The sequence below is a fragment of the Ovis canadensis genome, chromosome 14 (genome assembly GCF_042477335.2).
Source record: "Ovis canadensis isolate MfBH-ARS-UI-01 breed Bighorn chromosome 14, ARS-UI_OviCan_v2, whole genome shotgun sequence".
Taxonomy (NCBI): domain Eukaryota; kingdom Metazoa; phylum Chordata; class Mammalia; order Artiodactyla; family Bovidae; genus Ovis; species Ovis canadensis.
In genome coordinates this window covers 56,232,913-56,245,930 of record NC_091258.1, presented here as the reverse complement: position 1 = coordinate 56,245,930, position 13,018 = coordinate 56,232,913, and the positions used below count along the sequence as shown (strand labels likewise).

Here is a 13,018-nt window from a genome sequence, read left to right as displayed (position 1 = left end):
AACAAGTTGTTGGCCCCTTGGAGTGAGTCTGCTCCCTGATAAGATGAGACAGACTGCTTGTCAAAGGAGGACATGGTAACCTGATAACATGATAACATGAGAGGAGGTGCTCGCGAGATGCTCTAGGACCAGGGCTTTAAAGCTGTCACCCTAAAGCAGCACCACGCTGCCCCTTCCTAAGACAGAAGAGAAGAATCTAATGCAAGCTGCAGAAATGGTAGCTCCATCCCTGTGTCACCACTAAAAGGATTTAGGAAGGCCTGAGCACAGGAGACCCTGGAGTCCTCAGGAAAGAGCACCATCATGTGTAAGTTACTTTGGTGGTGGTGGAGACGTAGGTCCTGATTTGGGAACATTTATGTGTGTGTGTGTGTGTGTGTGTGTGTGTGTGTGTGTAGGACACTAATGTGTGTGTCTGTGCACATAGGACACCATAGCTTGTACAGGAGCTGAGGATGGGTTCTAAGTCTAACAGGAGCTGAGGATGGGTTCTAAGTCTAACAGGAGCTGAGGATGGGTTCTAAGTCTGTGCTTCTCCTCACTGCCTGACACCAGGTGCGCTACCTGTTGGAGTGGACGGAGGAGGACCTGGAGGAAGCAGAGGATGCTGCTGGGGTGGTGGATCTTGAGTTCTGCCACCCCTTGTGCCAGTGCCCCAAATGTGCTCCAGCTCAAAAGGTTTGGTGTCACTTCTGTTGGAAGGTGGGGTGGGTGTAGGCGGCCAGTTCCTCTTTTTCCCTTTAGGAAAGTCGTCCCCTTCCCAGCCAGCTGAGCGGCTGAGCGGCTGGCTGCAGGTGTCCCTTGAGACCCAGCTCAAGGTAGAGGAAAGTGGACACGCGTGCAGGATCAGCTTGGGCTGCCTGCTTTCTGAATGCGCAGATCAGGGCACAGGGCCACGCACGAGGGTTTAGTGTTCCAGGGGTTCTCAGGGCCCCTGAGTCACAAGGCAGGAGCTTATGAACAGACACACACCAAGGGGCTGTGTCCGTGTGGCCGTGGTCCCCTGGGGAGGCTGCAGGCAACATCCGCTGCCCTCTGCCTTTGCTCATGTTGGTGCACCCTCTGTGGGAGGGCCCCCTCCTAGCACAGAGAGACCCCTGTTCCCTCTCCACCCCCCACTTCCCCCAGTGGTAATAGCTTGCAAAAGCACAGTACATATCCTGACCAGGGTATCGCCATGGATACAATCCATCCGTCTTAGATCTCCCCAGTTCTACTTGTGCTTGCGTGCATGTATATATATTTAGTTCTGCCTCATTGTATCACACGTGAAGGTTTGTGCAGCCACCACCACAGTCACGGTACAAGTCAGTTTTCACATCACAAGAAAAATCACTCATGCTGCCTCTAATAACCACACCTCCTCACCCAACCCCACCATCCCTGGCCCCTGGTCACCACTAATCTGTTCCCCAGTTCTAATATTTTTGTCATTTCAAAAATGTTATATAAATGTCATCAATACAGCATGGAACCTTTGGGGACTAGCTTTGCTCACTCAGCCTAATTCCAGGTTGTTGCGTGTCATCAACACTTTGTTCTTTATTACTGAGCAAGGGGTAACACACCACTGGGCTGGAAGAGGGTGAGGGGTTAATTTAATCACAGCATGAAGCAATTTCCTTTTGTGTCTTTTTGAGAAATTACAAAGGAGAAAAAGATAGTAGGTTTTAAGTGAGCGGGAACGTACGTTTATCTGACAAATTCAGCAGACACTGTGATGTGTAATTCAGTTCCTTTTTACAATTAATGAACTGTGAGGTGGAAAAAACAAAGTAAACGACAAGAAGAACAGCAGAGATATGGTGACTGCCTCCAGCCATACAGTCATCGGCTGGGCCCGAGGTGCTACTTCACATCCTTTGAAACAGCATCTGCCTTTTTAAATCCCTTTGATTTTTAAGCAGCCCACGTAGGAGAGGTCAGTTTTCAGTTTTTTTGGACTTAAATTCCAGCAGCATGGGGACAGAACAAAAGTCACACATCCCAGTGTGCACCCTCCTGCAAAGTTTCTTAGGTTAGAGACACCCATGGTGAAGCTTTTCTTTTTAATAAGGTAGTATTATCTTGTTCTGTATCTGTTTTGTAAAGTCAAATTAATTTTCTTAACATGGGACCTTGCGTTAGACAGCTAGCACGTGAGCACATACTATATATACAGCATCATTTACAGCTGCTCAAAAACAATGAACTACTTAGGTAAACATTTAACAGGACATGGATAGGTTTGTATGCTGGAAATCACAAAATGTTGATGAAAAAAAATCAATCAAAGAATGCCTAAATACTTAGAGAGATAAACAGACTCATGAAGCCTCAGCATAGGAAAGAAGTTATTTCTCCCCTGATTGATCTACAGTTTTAATGCAATTCCTTTCAAAATCCTAACAAAGCTTTTGTAGACATAGACAAGCTAATTTTAAAATTTATATGGAAAGGTGCAGGTCCCAGAATACTTAACAACAATCCTGGCAAAGAAGAAGAAATTAGGATCACTCTACCCAATATTAAGGCTGACTGTGTAGATACAGTAATCAAAACAGTGTGACCCTGGTGAGGGACAGACGCACAGATCAGACAGAGCAGAGCGCTCAGAAACAGACCCACACACAGAGAGCTGCAGAGGGCCAGCAGGAAGTTGGTGGGGACAGGACAGCCTCTTCAACAAACGGTGCTGGAGCAAATGGATGTGTTCAGAAAAAAAAAGAATCTCAACCTAAACTCACACCCTGTACAAAAACTGATGCAGAGTGGATCACAGACTTAACCGTAAAATGTAAAATTATAAAACTTTTAGAAAAAAAAAACAGGAGGAAATCGTTGGAATCCAGCATTTAAGCAGAGAGTTCTTAGACTGGACACCCACAGCATGATCCATAAAGGACAAATGGATAAATTGGACTTCTCATTTATTTTTTAAATTAATTTATTTATTTTAATTGGAGGCTAGTTACAATATTGTAGTGGTTTTTGCCATACATTGACATGAATCAGCCATGAATGCACATGTGTTCCCCATCCTGAACCTCCCTCCCACCTCCCTCCCCACCCCATCCCTCAGGGTCATCCCAGTGCACCAGCCCTGAGCACCCTGTCTCATGCATCGAACCTGGACTGGCGACCTATTTCACATATGATAATATACATGTTTCAATGCAATTCTCTCAAATCATCCCACCCTCGCCTTCTCGCACAGAGTCCAGAAGACTGTTCTATACATCTGTGTCTCTTTTGCTGTCTCGCATATAGGGTCATCATTGCCATCTTTCTAAATTCCATATACATGTGTTAGTATACTGTATTGGTGTTTTTCTTTCTGACTTACTTCACTCTGTATAATAGGCTCCAGTTTCATCCACCTCATTAGAACTGATTCAAATGTATTCTTTTTAATGGCTGAGTAATACTCCATTGTGTATATATACCAAAGCTTTCTTATCCATTCATCTGCTGATGGACATCTAGGTTGCTTCCATGTCCTGGCTATTATAAACAGTGCTGCGATGAACATTGGGGTACACGTGTCTCTTTCAATTCTGGTTTCCTTGGTGTGTATGCCCAGTAGTGGGATTGCTGGGTCATATGGCAGTTCTATTTGCAATTTTTCAAGGAATCTCCACACTGTTCTCCATAGTGGCTGTACTAGTTTGCATTCCCACCAACAGTGTAAGAGGGTTCCCTTTTCTCCACACCCTTTCCAGCATTTATTGTTTGTAGACTTTTGGATCGCAGACATTCTGACCGGCGTGAGATGGTACCTCATTGTGGTTTTGATTTGCATTTCTCTGGTAATGAGTGATGTTGAGCATCTTTTCATGTGTTTGTTAGCCAGGGGCGGGGAAGCCTGGTGGGCTGCCATCTATGGGGTTGCACAGAGTCAGACACGACCAAAGCGACTTAGCAGCAGCAGCAGCAACCATCTATATGTCTTCTTTGGAGAAATGTTTGTTTAGTTCTTTGGCCCATTTTTTGATTGGGTCATTTATTTTTCTGGAATTGAGCTGCAGGAGCTGCTTGTATATTTTTTAGATTAATTCTTTGTCAGTTGCTTCATTTGCTATTATTTTCTCCCATTCTGAAGGCTGTCTTTTCACCTTGCTTATAGTTTCCTTCATTGTGCAAAGTTTAATTAGGTTCCATTTCTTTATTTTTGCTTTTATTTCCATTACTCTGGGAGGTGGGTCATAGCAGATCCTGCTATGATTTACATCAGAGAGTGTTTTGCCTATGCTTTCCTCTAGGAGTTTTATAGTTTCTGGTCTTACATTTAGATCTTTAATCCATTTTGAGTTTATTTTTGTGAATGGTGTTAGAAAGTGTTCTAGTTTCATTCTTTTACAAGTGGTTGACCAGTTTTCCCAGCACCACTTGTTAAAGAGATTATCTTTTCTCCATTGTATATTCTTGCCTCCTTTGTCAAAGATAAGGTGTCCATAGGTGCATGGATTTATCTCTGGGCTTTCTATTTTGTTCCATTGATCTATATTTCTGTCTTTGTGCCAATACCATACTGTCTTGATGACTGTGGCTTTGTAGTATAGTTGGACTTCTCATTTAGAAACTTGCCCTGTGGAAACCCATGCAAAGAATCTACAGGCAAATTACTGACTTAAAAGAAAATGTCTGCAAACCACGTATCTGACAAAGGGCCAGAATCTAGACTACATAAAGAACTTCCAAAACTCAATAGTAAAAACAATCCAGTAAGAAAATGGGCATAGAAAATGAACGTACATTTTACCGAAGAACATTTAAAGATGGCAAATAAGCATGTGAAAGGATGTTAAAGGTCCTCACCCTTCAGGGAAATGCAAATTATAACCACCATGAGATATCGCTACACACCTATCAGAATGGCTAAAACAAAAATTAGTGATAAGTGACAACACCAAATGTCGGTGAGGATGCGGGGAAATTGGTTTACTCATCCATTGCTGCTGGGAATGTAAAAGCCACTTTGGAAAAACATGTGTCTTGTTGTTCCACATAAAACTAACCATAGAATTACCCTGTAATTACAATATGATTCAGCAGTTGCTTTCCTTATTGATCTTAGTGGAATGGAATATCCACTAATGGCAATTGATCTTAGTCAAATGGAAACATGTTCTTACAAAAACCTGTAAACAAATGTACACAGCAACTTAAAAAAATTTTTTTTATTGGAGTATAGCTGCTTTACAATGTTGTGTTACTTTCTCCTGTACAAAGTGAATCAGCTCTATGTATACTATACCCCCTCTTTTGCATTTCCTTCCCATTTAGGTCACCACTGAGTCGAGTTCCCCGTGCTACACAGCCATTTCTCACTAGTTACCGGTGTTATCCATAGTATCAATCCTGCATATATGTCAATCCCAATCTCCCAATTCATCCCTCACCTTTGCCCTCTTGGTGTTCCATACCTTTGTTCTCTACGTCTGTGTCTTTATTTCTGCTAATAGGTTCATCAGCAACTTTATTTGCCATATCTCCAAACCAGAAACAACCCATGTGTCCTTCAGTAGATTAACTGGCTAAATGAAGTGCGTCAGGGGCCTGCTCCGTGGTAGAGAATAAACTGTTGATTACTCGAAACAACCTGCGATCAGGGCATTTAGTTGTCTCCTGCTTTGGGCTTTGTGATTAAACCAACCGAGAACATTTGTGTGTACAGGTCTTTGTGTAAACATATGTCTACTTGCGTAATTACCCATGAGTATAATTGATGTGTTACACAGGACTGGAAAAGGTCAGTTTTCATTCCAATCCCAAAGAAAGGTAATGCCAAAGAATGCTCAAACTACCACACAATTGCACTCATTTCACATGATAGTAAAGTAATGCTCAAAATTCTCCAAGCCAGGTTTCAGCAATATATGAACTGTGAACTTCCAGATGTTCAAGCTGGTTTTAGAAAAGGCAGAGGAACCAGAGATCAAATTGCCAACCTCCGCTGGATCATTGAAAAAGCAAGAGCGTTCCAGAAAAACATCTATTTCTGCTTTATTGACTAGGCCAAAGCTTTTGACTGTGTGGATCACAATAAACTGGAAAATTCTGAAAGAATGAGAATACCAGACCACCTGACCTGCCTCTTGAGAAACCTGTATACAGGTCAGGAAGCAACCGTTAGAACTGGACATGGAACAGACTGGTTCCAAATAGGAAAAGGAGTACGTCAAGGCTGTATATTGTCACCCTGCTTATTTAACTTCTATGCAGAGTACATCATGAGAAACACTGGGCTGGAAGAAACACAAGCTGGAATCTAGATTGCTGGGAGAAATAGCAATAACCTCAGATATGCAGATGACACCACCCTTATGGCAGAAAGTGAAGAGGAACTCAAAAGCCTCTTGATGAAAGTAAAAGAGCGTTAAAAAGTTGGCTTAAAGCTTAACATTCAGAAAGCAAAGATCATGGTATCCAGTCCCATCACTTCATGGCAAATAGATGTTGAAACAGTGTCAGACTTTATTTTTCTGGGCTCCAAAATCACTGCGGATGGTGATTGCAACCAGGAAATTAAAAGACACTTGCTCCTTCGAAGGAAAGTTATGACCAACCTAGACAGCATATTAAAAAGCAGAGAAATTACTTAGTCAACAAAGGTCAGTCTAGTCAAGGCTATGGTTTTTCCAGTAGTCATGTATGGATGTGAGAGTTGGACTATAAAGAAAGCTGAGCACAGAAGAATTGATGCTTTTGAACTGTGGTGTTGGAGAAGACTCTTGCAAGGAGATCCAACCAGTCCATCCTAAAGGAGATCAGTCCTGGGTGTTCATTGGAGGGACTGATGTTGAAGCTCAAAGTCCAATACTTTGGCCACATGGTGCGGAGAGCTGACTCATTTGAAAAGACTCTGATGCTGGGAAAGATTGAAGGCAGGAGGAGAAGGGGACGACAGCATGAGATGGTTGGATGGCATCTCCGACTCAATGGACATGGGTTTGGGTGGACTCCAGGAGTTGGTGATGGACAGTGAGCCCTGGCGTGCTGCGATTCATGGGGTCGCAAAGAGTTGGACACGACTGAGCGACTGAACTGAACTGACACAGGAGGTATATGTTAACTTCGTAAGAAATGGCCAGTTTTCCAGAGTGATTATAGCCGTTTTCATTCCCCACCAGCACGTGTGAGAGTTCTAGTTGACCTATATCCTGGTCAACACTTGGTATTTTGACTTTTTAACTTTAGTGCTTCTGGTAAGTGTGCAGTGGTGTTCCATCATGTTTTTCCCATTCTACTTCTTCACTTGTTTGTGATTTTTGAAGTATAACTTACATATGGTAAAATTCACCCTTTAAGTACAGCATAGTTTTTTAAAGAGATAATATTTTTCATCATCAAGAAGTGAACTAGATAACCCAAGTCTTAATCCGTGATCAGTCACAGAAACCATTGACATATTCATTCCACTATCAAATACTTAATTCAGCATCACAATTTAATGTTTGTTTTTAGTTCTATTGGTATGTTTTGTTTGCCCTTTAATTTAGTGGTTGATTTTCCTTGTATCTGCATGATTGGTTTTAAAACTATTGTGAATAATAAAGAAGTTCCATGATAAACATGAAGGGGAGCTTCAGCGTGAGAGATAAATAGCCAACAGCTTTCTGAGGCTTGATAAACGAATGCTTAACCACCAGCACAGGCAAGATAATAGACTGTCTCTATCACCCCAGATATTCCCTCCTGCCCCTTTGAAGTTGGCTGGATCACATGTTCCCTCTCCTGTCACTCATGTGTTTTGTGACCCTTTAGTTTTGTGATTCCTGGTTTGATTTGCATTTCCCTGATAACTAAAGATGTTCTTTTATGTGCTCATTTTTTACTATTTATTTGGCTGTGCTGGGTCTTAGTTGCGGCGTGTGACCTCTTAGTTGGGGCATGTGGGATCTCGTTCCCCTACCAGGTACCGAACCTGGGTCCGCTGCATCGGGAGCATGGAGTCCCAGCTACTGGACCAGCAGGGGAGCCCCTTAGGTGCTCCCAGACCAAGCTCAACTGTCTTTTGTGAAGCCTTTTGTAAATCTTGTACTTATTTTTTTTTAAAGCTGGATTGTCTTACTGAGGAGAAGGCAGTGGCACCCCACTCCAGTACTCTTGCTGAGTTGTAAGCAAGCTTGTTCTGTTTTGAATTTCTGGTTGGTACAAGTCCTTTGTCAGATACACATATTGCAAACATTTTTTCCCCGTCTGTGACCTGCCTTTTCATTTTCTTACTTGCCTTATGCAAACAGCAAGTATTAAATATTTTTATCGTCCAGTTTATCAAACTTTTCTTTTGCTTTTTATGTCTTAGCTATTCTTTGGCCGTCCCAGTGTAGCAGAGATTTTCCTTTGTGTTCACTTCAAGTTTAATAGCTGTAGCTTTTACATTTAGGTCTGAGATGTACTTTAGTGTGTGTGTTGTGTGTGAGGTTAGGGTTGATGGGCAGTTTCTGCCTATATGGATATCCACTTGTTCCAGCACCATCTGTCAAGACAGGATTTGCTTTCCCCATTGAACTGCCATGGCATAATATGGTATCATTGTAGGGGGCTTGCTTTCTTTAAAATGGAAGTTACACTTTGATATATCAGACCTTTCTAGAGTATTAATTCACTTACAGGCAACCCGATTCAGGATCCTGCTGTGATTCCAGATTTTACAGAGGGGCTGCTGGGACAGGTGGCTTCAATTCCTTTAGCCAGTTTTCTTAAAAACTAACGACAGTTGTTTCCACCTCTGCACTTAACTAGAAGCTGGCAAAGATTCCTGCCAGTGGGCTTGGTGTGAATGTGACCAACCAGGACGGCTCCTCCCCACTGCACGTTGCTGCCCTGCACGGTCGGGCGGACCTCATCCTCCTCCTTGTGAAGCACGGTGCCAGCGTGGGGGCCCGAGACGCCAGCCAGGCTGTCCCACTCCACCTGGCCTGCCAGCAGGGCCACTTCCAGGTATCGGTGCTGACTCTCGGGCAGCGTGGGCAGGGTTAGAACCTCACCTCATGAAGATACAGCAGAGGGGGAAGGTGGCTGTTTGAAAGGACGGGCCTGTGTCCTTCCTCCCAGCCCTGAGATTCTGAGACGCACAGGGCAGGGCCACTCAGTAACAGAACACACAGCCCTGGTGCTTTTGGGGGTGGAGCCAACCAGAGCCGGTCCTGATTCTCGCCCCCGCTGGGAACTGCCTCTCTTATTCTTGGGCTTTGGTCGAGGGCTGAAGTGTGTCTGACCACCTCTGTGTTTCCACAGCTCCTGTCTTGTGCCAGACAGTTTAATATCTATATTTTTTATCTTCCCTTATTAGTTCTACTGTAAGCTTATTAAAGACAGGGATCATGTTTCAGGTAATGCCTAGCATCAACTTCCTAACATGTAAAACTAGAGTAGTTATTGCAGCTCTCCAGAGGACATACAGTGAATCAGTGACAAGCACTGGTGCCTGGCACATGCCTGGCCTGCAGGAGACCCTCAGCCCAGGTTAACCCCTTCGTGCTTGAGCTGGTCTGCTTTCTCCTGAGGGTCAGACATGTGTCTAAAGAGCTCCCTGGATGAACCTACAGAAAAGCCAAAAGAATATCAAGTTAGAGGATCTCTCCCTGCAAATGTTAAATTTTTCTTCTCTGGGCTAGGTGGTGAAGTGTCTATTAGAGTCGAATGCAAAACCCAATAAAAAGGACATAAGTGGAAACACACCCCTCATTCATGCCTGTTCCAGAGGCCACCATGAAGTCGCGGCGCTGCTGCTGCAGGTAAGGCATCCGCCACCCCGGCCCAGGAGCTGCTGACATGGGTCGGCATGCAGGGAGCCCCTGGCAGCACCCTGGGGAGGCAGCAGGGCTCATGATGTAAGCGGGCCCTGGGAGAGGAGCTCTGGAATCGGGCTTTGGAGTCAGTGCTGCATCAGAGATGCAGGGTTAAGGACTGAGACACTGCTTTTCCTGGAGGTTGGGGTCTTGCCTCACTTACCAGGTCAGTTGAATCACTACCTGAAATGTGAGCTGAATGTCCTTTTTTTCACTGCTGCTTTTTTTTCCCTCTCTTGATGAAGGTTGTATGTGTTGACTGTAGAAGGAAGAATTTTTAAAAGTAGGGGAAAACCCAGCTTTTCCATAACCCTGTTACTCAAGGGTAACTATTTTGGGTGACTTTTTGAAAATGTGCATAGTTTAGATCAGTACTGTTTTCTATCTTGGTTTTTTTTTATTGCACTGTGTGACATGTGGAACTTCCTGGACCAGGGATCAAACCTGAGCCCCTGCAGCAGAAGCACAGTCGTAATCCCTGGACTACCAGGGAGGTCCTCTATCTTGTTTAACATAGAAAATCGTTTATTAAAAATCTGAATTTTTTTAATGGTTGCATAATTATGGATGTTCTGTAGTTTTCTTTTTTTAAACTCTTTCTGCTTAATACATTTAGATGACTTCTATTTTTTCACCTGCTATTGAGTGATAAATGCTGTCATGAGCATCTTTGTACATAAATCTTTTTTCCTCAGTATTACTTTTACCCCTAACATTTTAAGACAAATCTCAGACATAGAGAAAAGTTGAAGGAAGGTTATAGTGTACATGCATATGGCTACCACATCAATTCAGCGTGTGTCATTTTTAGCATTGCTCTCGACTGTACTGTTTTTCTTTCTAGCATGGAGCCTCCATCAACGCTTCCAACAACAAGGGCAACACAGCGCTGCATGAGGCTGTGATAGAAAGGCACGTCTTCGTGGTGGAGCTGCTACTGCTTCACGGAGCATCGGTTCAGGTCCTGAATAAGAGGCAGTGCACAGCGATCGACTGTGCTGAACAGGTAGGTGGAGCACTTCCTTGTTGAGGGCATCCCAAGCTCCCTTACAGCTCTCGTGGATCCCCCACTTTGAAGCCAGATCTGAGAGAACAGTAGCCAGACCTCTGACTCACCGAGCTGGGCTGAGTTAGCATACCAGAGTCTGCCAGTGTGGCTACACCCCTGGTCCTTGGTCATCTGGTCAGAGGTGGCCTGCTGCGGAGCCAGCGGTAGTTTTCTTTTTTGCCATGCTGCATGCCACATGTGGGATCTCAGTTCCTCAACTAGGGATCAACCCCATGCCTCTTGCATTGGAAGCACAAAGTCTTAACCACTGGACAGCCAGGGAACTCCTCAGGGGTTCCTCAACCGGGGATCAACCCCATGCCTCCTGCTTGGAAGCATAAAGTCTTAACCACTGGACAGCCAGGGAAGTCCCCAGGGGTAGTTTTCAAAGGTCCGAGTAGAGGTGCCTCTCACCCACTGCAGGCCTTGGTGCCCTGGCCTGGCCCACAGTCCAGCAGTCAGGTGCTTGCGGGGAAGAAGCAGGATGAGACAGGACGAGTGTGCTGGTCTCGCCCTTCCTGCCCCGGGAACCCATCACGGTCTTAGCAGGGCAAGGGAGAAAGTGTGTGCAGTCCGTGAGCACGCCTTGAGTTCTGTGAGGGACGGACGTGCACTATGGGAAATGGTGAGGGAACAGTCTGCTCCTCCTGGGGAAGGGGCACCTCCTCACTGCTCCTCTGTTCACGTTGAATCCTTATACAGTTTCCTACTCAGGTAGACAACCGGTAGCCTATTGAACTGCACCACTGACACTTTTAAGTCACCATAACCCAACCTACTCATGTTGTTGTTCATTCGCTAAGTCGTGTCCGACTCTCTGCGACCCCACGGACTACAGCATGCCGGGCCTGCTGCAGTCCCAGCGTCAACTCACCATCTCCCAGAGTTCACCCAAGTCCATGTCCTTTGAATCGGTGATGCCATCGAACCATCTCATCCTCTGCTGCCCTCTTTGCACTCAGCCTTTCCCAGCATCAGGGTCTTTTCCATGAGTTGTCTGTGCATCACGTTGCTGAAGTATAGGCTGAGTATATGTATTTAGTATATTCAGTGTAGTCTGCAGTATATTCATTTCTAATTTTCAGTTGTATTTCATAACAGAATTGACATGTTTTAAACATTCAGTTTAGCACTTCCTCAAATGATGAGGAGTATCTCTCATTGAGTACTTCCATGTGTTGGACGCTCAGTAACCTCACAGTAACTCTCCAGTAATAGATCCTGTTCTTATCAACCCAGCTGCACAGAGCAGTGAAACACGGGCAGAGCCAGCCTCCAGACGCAGGGCTGTTCACCACTTTGTGGCCTCCAAGTTTCATCTGTAATGGCTTCTTTCTTAGCTTTTCTGCCCAGCCACGCCAGCATTGACACTTAGATTAAAAATAGGCAATAACCTCCTAAGAAAGAATTTTTAAAAAACCCGTCACTGTTACCTTTTCCTTTTCAACTTATAGAATTCAAAAATAATGGAACTGCTTCAAGTTGTACCTAGCTGTGTGGCCTCATTAGACGACACTGGTGAAACAGACCACAGCGAGTACATCACTGTTAAGATCAGGAAAAAATGTAAGAACTCACATTCTTTCTAGAATTCTCAGCTTGGGTTTATTTGGAAATTCATGAGTGGTTGCCAATTTTCACCTAACTATAAATGTAAAACGTAATTATAATCATGACTGGGGGTGGGATTATAGGCACCAAAGAAATGTATGTTATAGCCTGTTTCATCGACTTTTTTGGATACTGGCTTTCTGGTCAATGGCAGCGCTTCCTAAGGAGGTGAGGAGGATGCCTGTATGCCTTACCCTGAAGGTCAGGCCCCCCCTTGCCAGCTTTGGAGGAGGCCCTGCCTCTGGTAGGTCTGTTCATATCTCGAGTTCTAAATCAAAGCCTTTTTCTAAGCATTTCCTGGACATCTGGGATAAATGTTACCTTTAAATATTTTTTTTAAAAATGAAGTAGTGCTATTTGCAGCAACATGGACAGACCTAGAGATTGTCATCCTGAGTCAGGAGAAATATCGTATGACATCCCTTATATGCGGAATCTAAACAGAAAGGATACAAATGAACTTACAAAACAGAAAGAGACTCAGAGAAGGAACTTATGGTTGCTGGCAGAGGGGAAGGATGGGAGGCAGGGATGGACAGGTTCACACTGGTGTGTTTAAAATGGATAACCAACAAGGACCTAC

General features: G+C 44.3%; 1 protein-coding gene across 4 annotated transcripts in view; it reads left to right on the top strand.

Annotated features, from left to right (window-relative positions):
* Positions 1–13,018, top strand: part of ANKRD27 (ankyrin repeat domain 27) — a 59,877-nt gene that overhangs the window by 43,302 nt on the left and 3,557 nt on the right. For all 4 annotated transcript variants that reach the window (XM_069550300.1, XM_069550302.1, XM_069550301.1 and 1 more), the window contains exons 22-26: positions 556–678; positions 8,728–8,925; positions 9,603–9,722; positions 10,621–10,782; positions 12,279–12,390. In XM_069550300.1, coding sequence (XP_069406401.1) covers positions 556–678; positions 8,728–8,925; positions 9,603–9,722; positions 10,621–10,782; positions 12,279–12,390 — 715 coding nt within the window. The remainder of the gene's footprint in view (positions 1–555; positions 679–8,727; positions 8,926–9,602; positions 9,723–10,620; positions 10,783–12,278; positions 12,391–13,018) is intronic.